General features: G+C 36.9%; 1 protein-coding gene across 1 annotated transcript in view; it reads left to right on the forward strand.

The window, feature by feature from the left end:
• Positions 1–10,470: 10,470 nt before the first annotated feature.
• LOC149569931 (transcription factor bHLH140-like) overlaps positions 10,471–23,734 on the forward strand; it is a 43,647-nt gene continuing 30,383 nt past the window's right edge. The window contains exons 1-2 of the mRNA XM_089822615.1: positions 10,471–10,640; positions 10,722–10,749. Coding sequence (XP_089678741.1) covers positions 10,531–10,640; positions 10,722–10,749 — 138 coding nt within the window. The 5' untranslated portion in view covers positions 10,471–10,530. The remainder of the gene's footprint in view (positions 10,641–10,721; positions 10,750–23,734) is intronic.

Genomic DNA, 23,734 nt, shown 5'->3' on the forward strand with positions numbered 1-23,734 from the left:
TCTCTTATCAATCATTGCATATATTAAAATATATCTTAAGTAAGTATAAGGAATTAAATATTTATCAACTTATACTTAAACGATATATTTTAACCCCCGTTGAAAATTTGTTGAACTAGGAAGGAGTGCAATCCTAGAGGGTACCCAGAATACCCTTCAACTCTCAACCTAAAAGTCAAGAGATACCTGTTGTTTTCTCGAGTAGGATTTTACAAGAAATAAGTCAACACTTTAAAATAGTCACATGTTATTTCTTACTATAGACAAGTGATACTTTTTACCTAAAGAATACTTTTCACTATAGCTAGGCAATACTTCTCAATATGGCTAGGTGAAAATTCTTAGTATGGCCAAGTGATACTTTACCAATGTCGTACAATATTTTTCACTACTATGGTGTGATGCTTTCAAGTATCATACAATAGAACTGCTTGAGGCATGCGATACTCTTCTAGTATCATCCAATGCTAAACCATTGTCACCCAGGATTGAAAAGAAACAACTTGACAAACAATCATAAGGTAAAAATGGTTGGGACCTCCACATTGGGGAGTACCAAATCCATAATAATTGAGGCTTGGACACTCGAATGCATGAAATACAAAACACCATGCAATAGGGAGTAGAAAACAACTATCCATCTAATCCATAAAAGCACATGAAGGAACATGTGGAAAGCAACATCACAATGTACATGCATGGTTCATAAACCAAATATCATATGAAGGAAAACATAAACATCTAAGAACCAACACAACTAAAACTTGTGCATGGTTCCTCCCATCCATAATAGCATCATGAGACCTCAAAGGCCCTACCCATCCCCCACACTAACATCCCAAACTATCAACTAGATAGTTAGAGTCGTCTTATGAGGGAATTACTACTACAAATGTAACTAACATCATAAGAACAAGACGATCTAACATGCTAATCCATCAAAGCATAGATACTCCAACTAGTAGTGAATCACATCATCTAACCATATGTTATCACATCATAATAAAGGAATGTGTCAAATTAAGCTAACATCATCTAAACATGATATCCCTACATGCCAATAAAAGCATAAATCATAAGGAAACAAACTCTAGAAACATGAGATACGAAGTGAACATCAGGCATCGGTCTAAACTAGAAATAGACTATCTATGTGCATTGGTCCCCAATAGTGGTATAGGTAGCTATGCATCCCAACCACATGAAACCAATAGGTCCACTCTTGCCATGCTGATGGAGATAATGATCGAACCACAAATACACATAAAGAAAACATCCATGGCTAACACTCATGCCAGATAGTAAAGAGGACTGCAACCAAGATCATGAGACTATGCAAGTACAATAGGTCTTGATCAGACACTCTATGGGTCAACTATGTAAGGACTCGTTGGATGGTAAGTCACTTGGCATCAAGTAGCCCAAGCTAGTATTAGCAACACTAATCACATCCTTTGTCTTTTGACTTAATCACTCACATATCCTTTTATTATCTTAAATTTATTACTCAATAATTTATTTAGTTTTCACTTAACTAAGCCTTTTTCTCGCCAACTTGGGAAATAGTCACCAAGGTTGCGGTAGAAGCCCCTCCATGGTGCTACCCTACCCAACCCATGTTCATTACATGATGAGTTCCTGTAGGCAATGCACATTCCCAATCCAACCCTAATGAACATAACTCCACCAAAATACAACCAGGAGTTCAAACCTCACAATTCATCCAACAAATGCACGTGCATGTGCTCGTGTGTGGGTGCACCACCATCACGAAGATCATAAAATAAAGGTTGGATGAAAACACAAGCACAATAACACTCAACTTAATACAAGCTCAGGAGTATGGATTCTACATGAATCCCAAAAAACAATAAAACCATACTTCATGAACTCACTCAACCAACCTCAATCTGGGAGTATGGATTTTACACAAATCCCAATGATGCAACCAAACCATACATTATGAACTTACTCAACTGACCTCACTCTGGAAGTATGGATTCTACATGAATTCCAATGATGCAACCAATTCATTCATCATGAACTCACTCAACTAACCTCAATCCAAGAGTATGGATTCTACACAAATCCTAATGCCCATAAAATAACAACAAGGGTTTGACTTGAAACAATAACACCAAATATAAAATCACTCAACCAAACACAAGATCAAGAGTACAAATGTAACACACATCCCAATGCAAACAAAATGTTGCAATAAGAGTTAGATTGACATCCTATGGATAATCTAAATCCACGAACAACACCATGCCAAGAAAACCTAAGAAAATTGGGCAGTACACAAATCAAGGTGAAAACCTTAGCGCTCAAAAACTTTGAAATTAAAACCCATTTGGTCTTAGGGCATAAAAGCCATGAATATCAAATAAAATCTAGTTTTGGAGTCCGTATACAAAAATGACCAACATAACGGTGTAAAACCCCAAACCCTCATCTCGAAAAATAGGGAAATACTCATACCCACACAACCGGGTAGAGCTAGCATACAAAAATAGAGGGGAACACTAGTTCTCAACCTCCTAACAAATGGCTACCAATGACAAGAGCTAAAACAAAGCTAAAACAATAAAACATGAGAGCCCTACCTCGCACCCAAAAGGGCAAATATGGGAACATGAGCAATAAAATAAAACCCCCACAAAACTACCAAAAGTCACGACAATCCAACGTCTCCCTGAGTTGGATCCAAAGAGTCTAATCTCACGAAGATCCCACATTCGTAGCTCCCACAACGAACATAATAGTTTTTCTCATGAAGAGGATTTGGAATTTGCTCTCAAAATTCTATTTCAAAAAGTGAGAAGTGAGGAATAAAATTCCTTTTTGATTACTTATTCACTTTTTTAGTGAATAAAGGATTAGGGTAAATAACTAGGTTACCTAGTTAAACCCTAAATCCACCCAAATGAAAATAGGCTATTCTAAGTAATTATAATTTAACTACAATAAGACTATCAGGAATTAAATTAAATACGATAAAGCCCAAAATTCCCTTAAACCAAAATCACAAAATTTCTTAATTACTTTCATGTCAAATGTGAATCTCTAAATGCATAGACATGCTCACGGGTCTAATCACATAATGCAAATGAGTCTAGATTTATTAAATCACTAGAGGATTTAATTTAAACAATTAAATAGGATACATTGACAATATAGGGATGACATTGGCTAGATACGAACAATCGAATCACTGACTCCATGTGCCACTACTAGGGACATAAATCCTGCACACTAAACGACACGACCAAGTGCAATTGCATATAATAATATATTTGAAGTGATAAATGCATTAAATAACTTAATTTAACCATTTATTTAATTATACTAAAATAATCCATTTACATCACTCACTTTCACATAAAGCATCACAAAACAAGAATGAAGTAAATAACCATAGCATTAAATCCAACATATAAATGCAATCAGAGGATATGTCCAAATACCAAATAACCATATATCATCATACAACATTCTGTCATCTCAAAAAAGACATCATCATGCAGATATGATCAATTGAACAACACAGTAATCTAACATGGACAATTCATTTCTAATTATTTAAGCATTTAATAATGGTTGATTAAACAACATAAAAAGGCACTAAAACACATAAGTGAACATGCTCAAATACATGACTAACCACTGTTACAGGAACCTAGTCCAGTGTAGTAGGATAATAACACACAGTGCAATCTTTGTACACATCTCAGGGTAATCATAGAACAACATCATGATACCACATCAATCTTGGTAATCACTGGCACAAACCTTAGTGAAACCATATAACACATCATAAGCTCATAAATCAACCATAAGCATAATCAAAGCAATTGATATAGTAACATAAATATAATCACCTCAAGGGTGTAGACCACTCATGGTGCCAATTACAATCACTTCACAAAGAAAGATCAACAAGGTTGCATCCATTAGGATTACTTACATAAATCAAATGGGAGGGGCACTACAAAATATCTTAAATGCAATGACATAAGTGTCAAATATTTTTTTAGGGTCAGTAATGGTGGAAACTTTGAGTCCTCTACCATCCCATAGAGCATCAATATGTTCTTATATTTCCTTCTTTGGTGTGACCCTAATTATTTTGGCCTTTTTTGTAACTGGATATCCTATGACCATACGAATAACATCATTGGTGATCTTCATGGGTTCATGAAGCCATATTGACATATTGTGCACTCTACTCAATATAATATGAATCCATTTAGTCTTAAACACCTTGGGAAAATGTAGAATTATTAGCATGATTTTTTAAAATTCCTATGGGGGAGAATCCCATCATTGCTTGAGAGATGGTACACTTGTCATATGTTGCATTCATGACAATGTTTATCATTGATGTCAATATACATGTTATTCTGTGGAATTAGAAGAGTAGCAGATAGATATTAGCTTTGCACAGTTTGCGGATTGCATATTAGCTTATGCACAGTTGAGGACGTGTTCTACAAAGTGTTTGGATGCAATGGCTAAGAGCACATGCAAAAATATGAAGATAGTGTAGAGTTATTCAAAATTTGGTGAAGATGGTGTCGAGATAGAGTTTTTGAATAGTAGTTGGTAATGTTTTGATTATATCTCCTAACAGAGATAGAATCTGGTTGAGTGGGGTTGTACAAAGATAGAAGACATGGTTAAGTCAGAAAAGTCAGATGTTACACATGTGAAGAGTTATGAAGGCTGTGAGCCAACAATTTGATTATAATTGTGAAAAGATGTAATATTGTAATGTAACATGTAAATTGAGAAAGTCCCAAGGTTGACTGAATAAGTTATTATAGGACTTGGTATAAAGGAAAGATTATATCCTTGTGGTTGTGTGTGACATAGTAGTTTTTATATAATACAAATATGAAAACTTGTATGTGAGATCCAGTGAGCCTGATATTGAATATCTTTTTATCAGAGAAGTGTTTGGCGCAGTTGAGGCACATTGAGTTAACAAGGATGTTGTATTTGGAAAATAAGTTCATGTGGATAGTTTTTTACTTGCATTATTCTAAGAAGGATGGTACTAAGACCAGTTGGATAGTGAGTTTGATGGTCTTGACCTACAGTTGTTTGGATAGTGGGTCCTTATGTCTTCCACAACTCCTAACATAGTTGGAATCTCCTTATAGGGATTCAAAGTCTCCTAATAGGGATTGATATATTGAATATATTTTATTGACTCCTAACAAGGTCCATCCTCTTACAAGGAACTTATATATTAGCACATCATTTTTTGGGTACCAACCCCACTGAGGTTTTCCCTTTGATCAAGGTTTTCCCTAGTTAACATATCTGGTGTTATTGTATATGGTGATATTTCTATAACTGTTGCATATACTATTTACATGTTTTGGAATTAATAATGATATTTAATTTGTTTGAATTGCATAATTGATTCACCCCTCCCCCCACCCCTCTCAATTATCTTGGTGGAGTTTACTTTCTAACAATTGGTATCAGAGCGTCAGGTCCTTGAAGAAATTCTTAATAGCTTAAGGAGATCTATGGTGAGTGATTATTTCAAGAAATAAAGTCTAAAGTTTGATGGAGTTAACTATGATAGTTGGAAGGAGAAGATGAAGATACATTTTCTATGCATAGGTCTAGGATACTATTCGATCACTAAGGACAAGAAAGATGTGGTTGATGAAGATAAGCTTGAGACTTGTATTGAACCTTAGCTAGACAAGTTTATCTGAAATATGCTTTTTAGAGAAGCACTCTTGATAGTTCTTCATGAAAATGAGTATAGTCAAGTAAAATATTTAAAACTAGCTCATGAAATTTGGAAATCTTTGGAATCTACATTTGAGGGTGACAAGCATGCTAGAAAGGTTAGACTGTAGAATTATGTATGTTAATTTCAAGATGCTAAGATGATTGAAGATAAATCTGTAAGAAGTTATTTTGGAAGAATATCAGAGATTATTGCAAGAATTAAGGCTTATATTGGAACAAAAGATGAAGATGAAGTTAAAAGGGAAATAATGAAAACTTTGACACCTGCATACAAATGGACAACATAGATGATTGAACAAATTATTCTATGCACACCTAATTTCACAAGAGAGACTCTTCTTAGGAGATTAGAATCAATTGGTATGTGGATGAGATAAATTGGAGAATTGCCTAGAATTGAGACTGCTTTTAGTTCATTAAGTGTTCGACCTATGTTAATAAGAAGTACAAGTACAAGTGGAGATTATGCTCGTAGCAGCTGAGGAAAAATAGAAGAAGACAAGAAGATTGAGGAAGGTCTTGCTCTTCTTATCAAGAGAGAACCTAAAGGTACAAAAAACTTTAAATGTTGGACATGTGATGAATATGGTCATTATTCTTCTAAGTGCACTAAAAGAGAAGAAATTTTAAGAAGAAGCCTTAAAAGCCAAGGAAGTGTTTATTTTCTAATGATGAGGAATTAGATGCTTGTGTATAAAATTTTCTCAGTGAAAGTGATGATTGTAAGGAAACTCAGGTGCGGAAACAACTTCCTACACTAATCTCATAAGGAAAGTATGGTGCAAATCCTTTTTAAAACTACTCTAGCTTGAGCATGCTAAACTAAGAAGTTTCCTCCATGGTTAAAACACTCTTCTTGAAACCCCATTTAAAAAACATTCATGAAATGTTGTACCTTATGAACCATTCATTACAAATCCCCTTAAGCTCATCAATTGAAAAGTAGAAGACAATTTCCACAACAAGTCAAATTGTGATATTGCTATTAGGATCTAACTATGTAATTTTTTAGTCAAACTCACTAACCCATATTTCATGAGTTTATTTCAAATGAGTTTAACATTTTTTGTGATTAAAATGACATTAAAAGATAGCTTTCAGCCCCTGAGACACCTAAATAAAATGGTATAACAAAGAGGAGAAATAGATATGTAGGAGATAATTTTTACAAGTCAAATTGTGATATTGCTATCAGGATTTAATTGTGTAGTTTTTGAGTCAAACTCATTGACCCATATTTAATGGGAAGTGATTCAAAATTAATCCATCTCTCTAAATGGAACACTTAGCACTCGTTGGATCTAGTTGAAGAACCAAGACTTCTCAGGAGATCACCATCCTAGTACTACTCCAACTTGAGTGCGCTTAACTACGAAGTTTCCTCCATGGTTAAACCCACTCTTCTTTCAACCTCATTTTAAAAACCTTCACCAAGTGTTGTGTCTTATTAACCATTCATTAGAAATCCCCTTATGCTCGTCAATTGAAAAGTAGGAGATAATTTCCACAACAAGTCAAATTGTGATATTGCTATCAGGATTTAATTGTGTAGTTTTTTAGTCAAACTTATTGACCCATTTTTCATGAGTAGTGATTCAACATGAATCCATATCTCATGAGATTAAATGGAACACTTAGCACTCATTGGATCTAGGTGATGCTCACAAAGGTGAAGCACCAAGACTTCCTAGGAGGTCAGCCATCCCAATACTACTCCAGCTTGAGCATGCTAAACTACAAAGTTTCCTCCATGGTTAAACCAAATCTTCTTACAATCCCATTTTTAAAACCTCCACCAAGTGTTGTGCCTTATGAACCATTAAGTATAAATCCCCTTGGTCTCATTAATTAATAAGTAGGAGATAATTTCTACAACAAGTCAAATTGTGATATTGCTATCAAGATTCAACTATGTGGTTTTTGAGTCAAACTCATTGACCCATATTTCATGAGTAGTGATTCAACATGAATCCATATCTCATGAGAATACATGGAACACTTGGCACTCATTGGCTTTAGGTGATGTTCACAGAGGTGAAGCATCGAGACTTCCCGGGAGGTTACCCATCCAGTGCTACTCCAGCTTGAGCATGCTTAACTACAGAGTTTCCTCCATGGTTAAACCCACTCTTCTTAAAACCCTATTTCAAAACCCTCACAAAGTGTTTTGACTATGAACCATTCATTATAAATCCCCTTAAGTTGATTGATTGGTAAGTAGGAGATAATTTCCACAACAAGTAAAATTGTGATGTTTCTATTAGGATTTAACTATGTATTTTGAGTCAAACTCATTGACCCATATTTTATGAGTAGTGATTCAAAATGAATCCATCTCTAATGAGAATAAATAGAACACTTAACACTCATTAGATCTAGGTGATTCTTATAGATGTGAAGCATTGGGACTTCCCGGGAGGTCACCCATCTTAGTACTACTCTAGTTTGAGCACGCTTAACTACAAAATTTCCTTTACGGGTAAATCCACTCAGCTTGCAACCCTATTTGCAAAACCTTCACTAAGTGTTGTTCCTTATGAACCATTAATTAGAAAGCCCCTTAAGCTCACCAATTGATAAGTAGGAGATAATTTCCATAGAAAGTCAAATTGTGACTGTAGTTTTTGAGTCAAACTTATTGACCCATATTTCATGAGTAGTGATTCAAAATGAAGTCCCAGTGCTTCACTTTTGTACAAAGGAGCAGATATAAGGTATGTTTACAAAGACTTTGCTAAAGGATACTTTGAGTTATTGAGAGCTATGCTTAAGGTTATGCCCTAACCTACTTTCAAGTAGTTCATGCATAGATTGCATCAGTCTAGTGGTAACAGAGCAATATTCTTTATCTAGTCTAGATTCTTTATGCTTCCTCTATGGGGGAGTATCTATGTTCGAGCTAAGTCATGAAGGAATCTTGGTAACTTATACTTAACAATGTCTTTGGACACTTGATATTTTTAAAGATCATATGTAGTAACATAATGATACCTTTGTCATTAATATAAATGGGGGAGAGTAACACAAGAAAAATATCTAGATTGATATGAATGTTTGTAGATATCTTATGGGGGAGAATAGTACATGAAAAATATCTTTTGATATGTATGTTTTGTTAGAAATAGATAATATTGAGGGCGGGGGGGGGGCGGGGGCAGGGGGGGTTGGTGTTGGGGGGTGTGGGGGTGAATCAGTATTCTATAAACTTTTACCCACAGCTGGATATTATTAATTACTCTGCAATATGCATATTTAAAGTAAACCAATAATGTTGAACATTAAATAGAACCATACATAGAGAGAACTCACAACACCATTATTTGTTAACTAGGGAAACTATAGCTAAGGGAAAACCCCAGTGGGGATGACACTCACAAAATATCCACTAAACAAAAGAACCATGTTAGGAGACTATCAAATAAATATAGTGTCTCGAATCCTTGTTAGAGGAATAGGCCCTGTTAAAAGCCTCAACCCTATTAGGAGTTGCTTCAACCCTGTCAGGAGTTGGTAAAACAATTACAATGTATATAAGAAGATCCACTACCCTAACATGCAATATACAAATAAGTTTCTTCACAAGTATAGATATACATACAATATTGTCTTACTTCTGCACTTTTTAAATCCCCTAATCATACACCAGATCTTGCATCATACAAATCTCGCATATCACATAAACATTCTTCACAATAATTCACATCACATATTCACATTCTTTTAGCTGCGCAATATATGATCTTTACTTATACCTTGCTAATTATCAAAACTTTGATCAATCGGCCTTAAAGCTTACACACACTCGACTAATTATAAAAATAACTCAGGGTTAACATCGAGGATGTCATCCCATCATAGTTAAGTAATTATTTATTTACCAAAATAATTTCTTAAGTTGTACAATTCATTTTACTGTCGTGCTCTATTCTGTTCTGCTAATTACTTATACTGGCAATTCCTCTGTAACTAATTCCTTATACTTTGTACAGATCTATGCACTGGCACACATCATCATGACTCTATCATCTATCAATTCTCAACTATGCACGAGCCAACTCAAACTCTGTCATCCGTACTCACAAAATCTTATTTCTATGTTGCTACAACTGTCCAATACTTAGACAATTTTATGTCTTTGATTTCATAATGAAATGCCAAAATAAATATATTTCCATAAATGACAACACTTACTTATCTATCTAGCCATATTTCCAACAATCTCCCCCTTTGGCATTGATTACAGCATTTGGGAAAATTGGCCAAGTCCCAAAATATTAGATAGAATATCAATAAATACAAAATGATACTACTCAAAAGAGATACATCCTATCTCTTTACATTCTTAGCTCCCTCATCATGATGCTCATAAGAGATACATCTTATCTCTTTACATTCTTAGCTCCCTCATCATGATGCTCATAAGAGATACATCTTATCTCTTTACATTCTTAGCTCTCTCATCGTGATGCTCGTCCTGTCTCTTTACATTCTTAGCTCTCTCATCGTGATGGGTCATTGAGTATGATCTCAAACGTTGATACTAATAAACTCCCACACAATCGTACCTACAAACATGAATATAATATCATAATTTGTGGAAATCTGTGATCATTAATCATTATGATTCCTTTATATTTTCAAAATATCACTTTAAATTTTTTTCAAAAACATAAATTTACATGCCTCTTGAACACCTCTCGAAATATCTCTCGGCAACGACTAAATTTAGACCTCATTAATACAAACAATTTTCATATGCTAACCTTCGGGAAACACCTAGAGCATAACGTCTTTCTGGATTTTTCGTTCTCAAAGTCTCACTCCCCCATGAACAGGGGCAGACACGCGAATTGGCAGAGAATTATGTATGAAGATTCCGCGCCTTATTGTAACAGTTTGAAATTTCACTAGATTGATCTCTCATATGGTGGTTTTGGCTTTTGCAGATTTGCCAAGGGAAACCTTAATAAAAAGGTGAGTTTAAATGAATTCAAAACTTTATTGCTTTATTCAAAGCTTAAAGAAGGTGCTTTGAAATATTAAATTTGAATGAATGGTGCGTCTCTCTGTTTCAAAATCACGCTACTTCTTTCATTGTTTTAAATCTGGTTCTGTGTAGGTTGAAATGAATCTGTAATATCATGGCGATATATATACTTTTTTTCAATAATAGTAGGCTTTGTTCATTTTATCTAGTTTCTTTACATTTATATCTTTTCGCAATAACAGGCTTTGTCATAATAGGCCCTTGTTTGAGGTCACCAGTCTTATTTTTAGTTGAAGTCCTTTCGTTATTATATGTCTGAAACCCTAAGCGCTTCTATTGTCTGGTCTTTCATTTTTCTGAGGAATAAGGATATCTTCTTAGGCTTGTAAGGAATGCCCTTAAATAATAATTGATGGTTACATGAACTTCAGGTAGATGTGTCTCAATGTAAAAATACAGGAATGTCGAAGTCAGTTCAACTCCGTGTTGGCTTGGTGCTTATTACTTTTAGGTGTTTTTTCCACTGTACTGCATCGTTTGGAAGCCTGAGCTGTGAAACTTAAATTTGTTTCGTTTTACCTGCAAAATAAATCCACATGACACGGTTCTTGGGCAACTTGGGCAAGATACTTATATTCACCTATCTTGTTGCTTCTCTTTCTTTGCACAGAATCTAGAAATGCTACACCAGACGAATTGAAATTGCCTTTTTTATTTGGGAAATGATACTTACCTAGGATTTCAGAGAACAGAAAAGTGTCAACAATCTTACTTTGATATACAATCCCAATTCCTTCCGGAATGCCTTCGGCTCTCAAGAAGTTGAGCAGGAAGGAATCATTTTGGGACGTCAACTCACATTGCAATTTCACACCAAAAAAGTATGTAACTTTTAGCTATGCTGTGTGCCATTATTGTGTGCATTTATCCTTGTTCACTCAATTGTCCTCAAATATGGAGCCCTCTGAGGGATCGAGGGATGTAGGTACCAAAAATTGGAGTGAATTCTGTACAGGCCAATTTACCTAAAGGGCTTTTCTGCCAATATCTCCTAAATGCACGAACAACCGTAAATATTATAGACGATGAACAAATCTGTTGTTCATGTGCGGATGGAATGTTAGGAGGATTTAAAAAATTTAATTGGTATTTAGAGTGAAGGGTTCAGTTGAGATTAAGAAAGTGATGAGAGACAATCACAACCAGCAAGATTACAAATTTTGGGAATTTCCTTTTGCACAGCTGTGTCAGACTAACATTTTGTGCTCTTGTTTCCCACATGAATTCTGACGAAGTTTGGTGTCTAAGCACCTTTATGAAATAGAAAGAACATGTCAGATTTAATGGATTTAACTGCAAATATCTTAATCCCTTTATGTGCATGATATTTGTTGTGTGAACTCATTATGGCGTCAGAGCTTCTCTGCCTGGCTTGCATTGTTGATAAATTAATGCATAGCATTATATAGGAGAAACAATTATGTTTTAATTATAATTATGTCTTGGCACTGATGATACAGACGATCTGGTTTCCCATTGTACAAAGCATAAGCGAGCACTTGAAACATGATATATTGGGAACACATGCTTGACAATGGATAACCTATAATAGCTCAAAGAGGACACTGTTAATGGTAGGCTACAATTTGTGCTGGGGCTATGCGGAACAAAATTCAAGACACCCAAATCTGTGAGTTGGCTTGCCTAGTCAGCACATGATATAGTGCTGCATGAAGCCTCAAGCATAAAAGTTGAGCCCTGTCAAGTGCTCTAAGAATGGTCAGAAGATTAGCCTCAAGCCCATATCTGGATCAGGTCTTTTCAAATAGACAAGACGGTGGAGACATTCTGAGGCCTTTTTCAAAGACCACCTAGGAAGTCACCATTGGCCACCTCATTCATGTATTACTTCATATTTACTTTGAGTGGAAGTGGGTTGGTAGGGTCTGATTCACTCCTGAGCATGAGGTCGAAACCTAAGAGTGCAAAGTTAAAAATGCGTAAGGGAAATGAGAAAAATACCAAATCTTACTTCTACAAGGGTAGTATGGCAGGTTCATTTATCTTTATACCATTCACACGATGGATACATCTGTATATGATATTTGTAGATTATAACCTAGGTTGACATGATTCCAAGGCTAGCATTGACCCATTCCAACATCAGTTGAATGAATAGCTCTTTATTTGGGCTTATCAATTTTTTCATTCTAATAGATTGATTGAGTGTTTAATTGTGGAAGGTTGGTTAATGCATACAAATATTTGATGAAACATGACCAAACGGGCTATAATTATTATCCTTTTTTTCCTGAGCTGAAAACTTTGCTCGTCCTCTTAGATTGTAAGCTTATACATTCTTGCTGCTTAGACTTTATGCAGATATGTCGTTTGAGTTGAAAATAATGACCAAACCTTGAGTGTGCTCAATTCTTTACTATGTTAGTTGCTACACTTAAGGCCTACATTTGTTTGATTGTTATGATTCTGTGTACATGCTTATATAGTATACAGATTGTATTTTACTGAACAACTAGTTAAAAATCAATTGTTTATTTCTCCTTTTTCATCTACTTAGCCTTTGAATTTGGTCCTGCCATTGAGGAACTTTTCGTCCATGGGTTATGCCCCCAAACCTCAATCTATAGGGGTGATTATCTATAATATACACAGATAATTCCTGATTGAAATTTAGACAGGTAAGCCCTGGAAGTACATCTTGTAGCGAGTGTCAAACTATTTGTGATGACACATTGTGTGGGAAAATTTACAATTCTACAATAGATGTAATTGAAAGGAAATATAGGTGTCTAACAAAAACATCTTGCTTATGTAACATAGGAGACTGTTGTAGTACTCGTATAGGCGTGGTATAAATGGTAACATATGGTTTAGTTGTTTTAACTTTTACATGGTGTTTTCTTTTCCTTCGAAAGGGTCGTGACATTGAACCGATCTTTTTATTAGCTGGCATTCCTTTAATTATGTATGAGTGGCTAGATTTCCTTAAAGCTAAGGAGCATGCAGTGTGCATTTTTAGGACTTGAGATGGTGCAAGAGAAAGCCAAGTTAGATATATGCATATGAATTTTAAGCAGCACAATGTATTATATTAATCAACAACCTTGAGATTAGCAAGCTTAGTTTAGAAAACAATCTCAATAGGTCCAGGGGTGATTCATTTTTGGTGCCTCCTAATAAACTTCCTCGAGAAATCGGCCCAGATTTCCCAGGTGAGTTTCTTCTTCCACCTTGGTTGTTGTTCCTTTGTTTGCTTTGTTCACCTTGTTCATTCTTTTCCTCTTCTAAACTATGCCCTATTCTTTCTTGTTATCTTCGCTTTTGTATCATTAGTCTATGCATTCACATAATTTACTCTTTATATGCACCTCCTTTCTGCTATTGTTACTTATCTATTTCTTTGTTTCATACATCTTATTTCTCCTTTCATAAATTTTCTGTAATTCCTTAATCATCTTTTTCTCCTGTCACTCATTTATCAATTAGTTATATATATCTATTAATTTTATTGTTCTTATTGTCAGCAATCAATTTAACATTTGTTGGCATATTGTCCCTCTCACAGTTATGCCATGGCTGTTCAGAAGTGAGGTCTGACTCTTCATATTTTAACCTTTCATCTCTTGTTAGATGTGAACAGTTCTGGACCTTCCTTTTCCCATTTTGCGAGTCTTATAAAATGTGTGATGGGCATTTAATCCAGGTGTGAATAAAGTAGTATCCGGCATAGATATTGGACTGTGCTGTACAATGTTTATGTCTTGTTGCAATTAAATTGTTAATAAAACAGAGAAACCTGGTTTCCCATGGATGTTGTCATCTTGGGTGAACCATGTCTATTCTGTATTTTCAATGTTTTACTTCTGAATCTCAGTTTATATTCTTTCTGTGTTATGTACTACTTTTACTACTTTATCTGTTCTATTTACTTAACAATTGGTATCAGAGCTGAAGAGAAACATTTGCAAACAAGAAGAAATGGAGGATGTAAACAAATGGAGAATTCAAAACTTCTTAGGACAGAATTTTGGGATGTAGAAATTATTACGAGGTAATTGGTAAATACTTGCTTGTTAATAACGGAGACCGAAAGATCAATTTATACAAAAGAATGAGACGATGTTTCCTTAGGAAACGATCATAAAGAATAGAAACATTCTATTCCAGAGAAAGCAAAAAACGAAAGCAAACTAAAGCTAAAGATATTTACAAGATAACCATTAACTAATAATAGACGTCTTATCTATTATTGTAATACCCTTCCTTAATGGTTAATCTATCTAACACACCAAGCTGTCCTCAGAATTTGACAAACTTATCAGGACCAAGAGGCTTGGTGAGAATGTCTGCAGTCTGATCTGTGTTAGGAACATACTGCAGATCTATAGTCCCGTCTTCAACCAGCTGTCGTATGTAATGACAATGAACATCCACATGCTTGGTTCGTTCATGGAAGACTGGATTCCGTGCTAACTTGATAACGCCTTCGTTATCAACAAACAGAGTAGTCGGTCCTGTTGGTGACATCTGCATATCCCCAAGCATCCGACGAAGCCAGATAGCTTCACATCCTGCCTTAACAGTCCCTCTGTATTCAACCTCTGTAGAAGAGAGAGAAACTGCCTGCTGCTTTTTGCTGGTCCATGTGACTGCACCGGATCCCAAACTGAACACATATCCAGATGTTGACTTTTTATCATCAATAGAGCCTACCTAATCTGAATCTGTGAACCCACTGAGTTTAGGATTAGAACTCCGAGAATACAGAAGTCCATAATCAGAAGTGCCCTTCACATAACGAAGCACATGCTTTGCTGCCATCCAATGATCAGCCTTAGGAGCTGTCATAAAGCGTGAAATATAGCTGACTGCGAAGCTGATATCAGGCCTAGTAGTAGATAGGTAGATGAGGCTGCCTACTAGTTGCCTATACGTAGTATCATCAACGGAAGGAGAATCAGACTTGGTTGATAACTTGAGACCTTTCTCCATAAGTGTAGATGCAGGTTTGCAATCTTGCATTCGGAATTTGTCTAACAAGGCCCTGACATATTTGGACTGAGAGATGAATATACCAGAAGATTGTTGCCAAACTTCAACACCTAAGCAATAATGCAGGAGTCCAAGGTCAGTCATATCAAAAGACTGGCATAAGTGTTGTTTGATTCCCTGAATCAAAGATGCCGAACTGCCAGTGATGATCAGATCATCCACATAGATAACTAGAAGGATGATGTCACTGTCAGTAGTCTTGATGTACAGATTTGAGTCTGATGAACTCCTCTTGAAGCCTTGATCACTGAGGTACGTATCAATCTTGATGTACCATGCCCGAGGGGCCTGCTTCAAACCATAGAGAGCTTTTACCAATCTGAGAACCTGATGGACTTTACCAGCAACCTTGAAACCAGGAGGCTGTGTCATGTAGACCTCTTCATGGAGATCACCATTCAGGAAAGCACTCTTTACGTCCATCTGATGGACCTTCTAGCCAAACTGTGCTGCCATGGCTAGGACTAATCTGATGGTGCTCATCTTTGTAGTAGGAGCAAAGGTCTCCTCATAATCAATGCCTTGACGCTGAGAAAAGTCCTTTGCCACTAAACGAGCTTTGTACTTATCCAAAGTACCATCTGATTTGTATTTGATTTTGAAGACCCATTTGCAGCGAATGGGTTTCTTCCCTGGGGGAAGATCAGAAAGGACCCAAGTGTTGTTCTTCAGCAGGCTCTGGTGTTCAGATTGCATGGCCTGTTCCCACTCTGGAATTCCTTTAGCCTCGGAATATGTTTGAGGTTCAAACACACTATGAATGTTGGCCATAAGAGCAAAGTTAACAGAATCTGTAGTTTTGCTCTTTTTTCGAGCAGTTCTCCCATCAATGAGCTCATCATCATGAAGATCAGCAAGTGTCTTAGCCCACCACTTAGGCTGGAGAGGAGAATGACCAACAGTAGTACTAGGAGATGCTTGATCAGCAGGATCTTGATCAGAAGAATCTGGATCAAACTCAGGTGAAGCATCTTCAAAACGAGGTGATCCTGCAGGAGAAGTCGGAGGTGGCTGTACAGGTATCACTGGTAGGACTGGAGCTGTAGTAGCTACTGGAGCCCTCCCATCAGGTGGACCTAATGGAAGCCGAACTCCCAAATCATGAACCTGCATAGGCTGGTCTGCTGGATCAGGAACAGGAGAAACAGGCATGAATGGTCCTCGCTGCTCATCAAAGACTACATCGCGGCTGTATATGAGACGAGATGTCTCAACATCAATAAGGCGGTAGTCTTTGTGAAGACTGCTATATCCAACAAGCATCAGTTTCTGACTCTTGGCATCCAACTTGGTGCGTGAAGCATCAGGGATCCAAACAAAAGCAAGAGAGCCAAAAACCTTCAGGTGACTGATTCTGGGCTTGCGACCTGACCAGGCCTCTTCCGGAGTTTTACCTTTGACCGCCACTGTGGGTGACCGGTTCAACAGATAAACTGCAGTGTTAACTGCTTCTGCCCAAAAACGCTTCGGAACATGTCTGTGTTCGAGCATGGAACGAGCCATCTTGGTGATTGTCCTGTTCCGACGTTCAACTACACTGTTCTGTTGTGGCGTGTGGGGTGTGGTGAACTGGCGTTGGATGCCATGTGTATCCAAGAAGCTAGAGAAAACATTAGAACAAAATTCTCCCCTATTGTCTGATCTAAGAGTAATAATAGATTTCCCAGACTCTTTTTCAACTAAGGGTTTAAACTTCTGAAATATAGTAAATGCATTGGATTTCTTTTTAAGGAAATACACCCACATTTTTCTACTGAAATCATCTACAAACAACAGAAAATACTTATACCCAAGAATAGAAGGAGTGGCCATAGGGCCGCAGATATCAGCATGAACAAGCTGAAGTACTTGAGAAGCTCGCCAAGAATCGCCACTGGGGAAAGGTGTGCGATGTTGCTTCCCAGCCTAACATGCGTCACAAACTCCAAGGTGTTGGGTTGGAATCTCTGGCAAACCAAGAACAAGCTCATCCCGAGCAAGTTGTGAGAGATAATGCACATTTAAATGCCCATATCGCTAATGCCAAAGTGTGCTGATGGAAGATCGCTGAGCAGCCATAGCTAAGTCTTGAGAATCACCAGAATCAGTAAGTTTGAAAAGACCATGATCCTCAAGACCAACTGCAACAATAGACTTAGTTGCCCGATCAGTGATGGTGCACTGATATGAACTGAAGGTGACTGCCAAGTGTGGAGAATGTCGCAGCAATTGACTGATCGAGAGTAGATTTAGTTCCATCCCTGGAACGTAGTACACATCAAGGAATATGAGCTTCCTCCCAACAGACTGAATTTGAATGTTGCCTTTACCAACAACCGTGTACTCTTCTCCACCACCAAAGATAACAAAATTTGAATAAGGCTGGTAGTCAGTAAACCAGTCTCTGCGGTGAGTGAAATGTCGAGAGGCACCTGAATCAATGTACCAAGCAGATGACTGCACATGATCTACAGGTCTTTTAGCCATGAAGGCGTAAAAGGCAGATTTCGCCTGCTCAGTGTGCTCTGCATTGTTCGCTGTGGGTTGCGAACTTGATTGCTTAGACTGGGCAGCTAAGCGTTTCCGACATGCAACCTTCATGTGACCATACTTGTGGCAATAGTTGCATTGAATGTTCTTCTTTTTGGTACCATCGGATGCTGGAGCAGAAGACTTCTGCTGAGATGGTTGCTGAAACTTGCCCTTATCCTTCTGAAAGGATTTCCCAGCAAAGGCTTGCTCAGTGGAGGTGGAACTGGAGCTGCTACCGAATTGTTGTTTCCACCGATCTTGCTGAAGCAGCAGGGTGCAGAGATCAGTGAACTTTAGATCAACACCAGTAGATGTGATGTTGAGAGTCTCGATAAAATGCTCATAGGAATTTGGTAAACTCCGAAGAGTGATTACCACAATATCCTCTTCCTCCATCTTGCGACCGATGGCAAGTAACTGATCACGGATTTCTTGAATCTGATTCAGGTGTGCCTGGAGCGAGGTGCGCTCATCCATGACAATAGAAAACAAAGTGTTTTTCAGAAAGAAGGCTCTGCTCTTGTCAGAAGTCTCATGAAGACCTTTGAGATGTGTCCAGATTTTGGCCGCTGTCTTGTCGGATGGAATCTGAGAAAGCTGGTCATCAGCTACGGAGAGTTTGAGAAGCATTACTGCCTCTTGATTGTTCAGATCTCATGTATCTTGATCAGGACCCGGAGAAGTCGGACGTTGCTTAACACCCAAAACAAGTTGATCGGTGTTTTGATATTCGAAGATTGCGATGATGCGCTGCTTCCAGGTTCCATAATTGTGACCATTGAATGTGGAATTATGCTCGAGCAGAATATTTGTTAGAGATGCCATGGCACGTTTTTCAATGAAAAACTGTGGAAATCTGTGAAGGCATGTTCTTCGAGGCAAAAATACGGAAGACCCAGAAGAATCAGAGAATGATCCAGAAGAGAGCTCGAAAAACCCAGAAGGAATCTACTGTCGTTTTTTGAATCCGCTGGCTCAAAAATTGAAGCACAAAAATCGAGGCACCCAAAAAAAAACGGACGACAACCCAGTTGAGCTCTCGGAAAACCCACCAAGAAGTTGCAAACAAAAAATTTTTCGACCCCAAAAATTAGGGTTTCGAAAAAAAAGGCCCTGGCTGAAAAAAATTTGAAAAACTTCAGATTTCTTGATAAAAATGGTGGTTTTCAGTCGACTAAAGCTGGTCACGGCAATATGGAGGTCAGAAAACCGACGCCTTGAGGTCAGGCACAGGAAAAAACGACCATAAAAAACGCAGATGACTGATTTCCAAAATCCGAGTCGTCTAAAGAAAAACGCAGAGCCGTTTTTGGTGTAAAATCACTGACGATTTTCCAGAAAAACTGCACTTTTCCCTGCGAAAATTACTATGTGAAGATCCAGACAGATGCAAATCGCGCGAGATGCAGATTTTTTTCTTCAAACCTGGCCGAAAACTATTACAGTTGCGATTTTTGAAAAACTCAACAAAAAAACCTTAGTCGAAAATTTGAGGTTTTTAGAAAGCAAGAATCACAGAATAATTTTGAAAATTGGCTCTGATAATTTCGGAAAAGAAATTATAATTTTCAAAAAAATTAAGAACTATGCTCTGATACCATATTACGAGGTAATTGGTAAATACTTGCTTGTTAATAACAGAGACCGAAAGGTCAATTTATACAAAAGAATGAGACGATGTTTCCTTAGGAAACGATCGTAAAGAATAGAAACATTCTATTCCAGAGAAAGCAAAAAATGAAAGCAAACTAAAGCTAAAGATATTTACAAGATAACCATTAACTAATAATAGACGTCTTATCAATTATTGTAATAGAAATTGCCTCTTGAAGCTCGTCTAGTCCAGAAAGACCTTTCAATCATGTTGGAACAAAAATTAAAAAAGCCAATTGAAATGTTGGATGATGATTGGGAGAAACTGATTAGAGGATGGTGCTCACAATCATTCTCTTATTGTCCAACAATGTCTTGTTTAATGTACCAACAGAAATTAGATTACCCTGCTTCAAACAAAGTATTTCAGATAGAGATACTGTACAATTTATAGACATGGTGCCATCAAAAAATATTTGAACAAGTCCAACACCTTGGTCAGTTTATTAATTTGGATGATGAGATCAAAGTGATCTTTTTGTTGTGTACGCTATTTGATAGCTAGGGAGCAATTGTTATTGCTCTTACCTTTTTAGCAATAAGAGAGTTTGTTTGAGATTTTTTAGGCCAATAGTGAGAGAGAGAGAGAGAGAGAGAGAGAGAGAGAGAGAGAGAGAGATGCAAATGTAATCATATTGTGAGAGAGATTCTTTTGATAAATCATAACATTAATAAAACTGCAAATGTTATTGACATTACATTATAAACACAACAATAGCATTCACATGAGAGTCAAACAATTTAATAGTAATACTTAATTGCTTCTAGAGTTCATTTCAATGCGTAAATGGTACACTAAAATGCCCGAAGTCCACAAGTTTTCAGTACAAATGTTAAAAATTGTAAAACATGATTATGAAAAGCAAGATTTGACAACTTTGATTTGACTTAGCAGCCTGGAATTTTTTTCAGTACAAATGTCAAAAACTGTAAAACATGATTATGAAAAGCAGGATTTGACAACTTTGATTTGACTTAGCATCCTGGAATTTTGAGGGGCAGCAATGATAAGCTACACAAAGTGTTAGATGTTAAAAAACCCAATGATAGAGGGGGTGTGAGTGACTTATGTAAGGGTGAAGGTCTTACACAAGTTGAGTAACGTGCCCTATGCTAGGTGACTCACATGCCAACAAAGATACAAAATAAAACTTTTGTTGGCTAGGTAATGACAAAATGAGACTGCAAATTGAGTGTTAGAGTGGCAATGATGCAGGAGCATCTTGGGTTCGAGCAATCTTGCATCAACTAAAAATATTTTGTTTTCAGTTTGTGCCAGCTTGCTAGTCTAAACTGTGTGGGAGATCAACCCAGTGGTTCTTTATATCGTTGCGTTGGCAATTGCGATGATCAGAGTATATACAAGACCTATCTTGGATCATGTTCCTAGGTTCGTAGCTTATTTGGAGCTATATTGCTCGAGTTATGAATTGTTTTATCTTGGGTAGCTTGTTCTTATATGTTCTTGGACCTTCTTGTCGAATTTGGATTTGCGATGGAGATCTACGAAATGCAATCTTTAGTTAAACAGCGAGCTATATTCTTGGATCATAGCTCTCAAATAGTTTATGTTGCCAACAAAAGATACAAAACAAAACCTTTGTTTGCTAGGTAATGAGAAAATGAGACTACAAATTGGGTGATGGAGTGACAATGGTGTAGGAGCATCTTGGGTTTGAGAGATCTTGTATCAACTAATAATATTTTGTTTCTAGTTTGTGCCAGCGTGCTAGTCTAAACAGTGTGGGAGATCAACCCAATTGTTTTTCATATTGTCGCATTGACAAATGCGATGATTAGAGTATATACAAGACCTATCTTGGATCACGTTCTTGGGTTTGTAGCTTATTTGGAATTGTTTTGCTTGAGTTATGAATTGTTTTATCTTGGGTAGTTTGTTCTTATATGTTCTTGGACCTTTTGTGGAATTTGGATTTGCGATGGAGATCTATGGCTTGCGATCTATAGTGACACATCGAGCTATATTCTTGGATCATAGCTCTCAAACAGTTAATGCCATGAGTTCCTTATGATTTAAGACCAAACCTATTTGTTGTATTATGTTTCCTATTCTTGAAGAATGTTATTGATCTTAAGGACGACCTATGTGTTTTGATGCGTATATATGGGTATAGTCATAATCTAGTTGTTAAGAATTTGATCCAAGGCCTCTGACCAGAGATTGTAATCAAGTAGGCGTGTTGTAGCCTAGCATGTGTGTTGCCAAGTGATTTTATTTTGATTTCATACTTAATAAAGGTAGATCTAGCATTGTTCTCTTTATTCCTTGTTTTTGCTGTGTTTATTCTTGCTGTACGCTTGGACTGATCTCATTGAGATTCCTCCATTCGCAGCTGCATTAGGTGGATTGAAGCAAGGTTTGTGTTTTTGAGGATTGAGTTGTTGAAGTAGAAGTTGTGAAGCCCTAGTTGAACTAGAATCGAGATCTAGCCTACAATTGAGATCTAAGTTACAATTGCAAAGGGTAGCAAAATGGCTTGTAGAAGGAGAGATGCAGATCTTGCAGTGATGAATATATTGAGACAAATTGCAGCTAGACTTGATGTAGCAGAAACTGCCTAAAAAAGGGGAAGCAGTTGCAGGAGATGTTGGACCAGTACTTGAACAAGGGGATGAAAAATTCTTGAGAGCCTTGACTTTGAGTTAATGCAAGACCACATATTAGTTTACTTGATTATGATGGTGGGTTAGATATAGATGAATTGCTCAATTGGATAACTAAGATGGAAAAGTATTTTGAGTATGAAAGTATAAATGCAAATAAGGTGAACATTGCTAGTACTAAGTTGAAAGGACAACATCATTATGGTGGGAACATTTGCAAATGGATAGACAAAGGAGAGGGAAGGAAAAGATCAAGTCATGAGACAAAATGGTGGAAAAATTAAAAGGTAAATTCTTGCTTGGTGATTATCAAGTCAATTTGTTGAGGAAAGTGCATAATTTAAAAGTAGAAGGAACCTATTGTGAAGGAGTATATTGAAGAACTCCATACATTGGACATACAAATGATGAACATGAAAGAATTGCAAGATATCTAAATGGTTCGAGAACATCGATAAGATTAGTTTGCTTAAGATGGAAATCATTGAGGAAGTTTATCACTTTGCCCTTAAGTGCCCTTAAGGCTAAGGAGAAATTGAATAAGAGGCAGGAAAATAGACAAAGAAGAGGTGGCAGTTTCAAAGAGGTAGGATACTTACCAGAGGAGGAAGATCCTATTCAAATTCAAGCAAAGGCAAATCAAAAAGGAAAGAAATTCATACTAAGGAAGAGAAGGAGCTTAGCCTAGAAGTAATAATTATAGAACAAAAGATAGGAGTTTGTTCAAAGGAACTTGTTTCAAATGTGGAGAAGAAGGTCATAGAGCATTTGAGTGTACACAAGAAAGTTCAAGCAAGAATGAATTTATGGAAGAAGAGTTTACTTGGATCTATGAATCAACTAGAAGATGGAGAAGCCTTGATGGTTAGAAGAGCACAATGTACTAAGGAGCCTAATCAAGAATTGGTGTTGAGGAAAAGTTTTTTCAAGACAAGATGTAAAGTTGTAGGAAAGTGTTGCAAAGTCATCATTGATAGTGGGAGACCAAACCACCTAGCACCAGAGGAATTAGTTACCGAGTTGCATTTACCAAGGATGAAACATCCGGAGCCATATCAAATTGAAGGGATAAAGGATGATCATAAGACATTGGTAAGCGAGCAATGTGTA

The sequence above is a fragment of the Cupressus sempervirens genome, chromosome 3 (assembly GCF_028749045.1).
Source record: "Cupressus sempervirens isolate cs-2001-9-10 chromosome 3, ASM2874904v1, whole genome shotgun sequence".
Classification (NCBI taxonomy): Eukaryota; Viridiplantae; Streptophyta; class Pinopsida; order Cupressales; family Cupressaceae; genus Cupressus; species Cupressus sempervirens.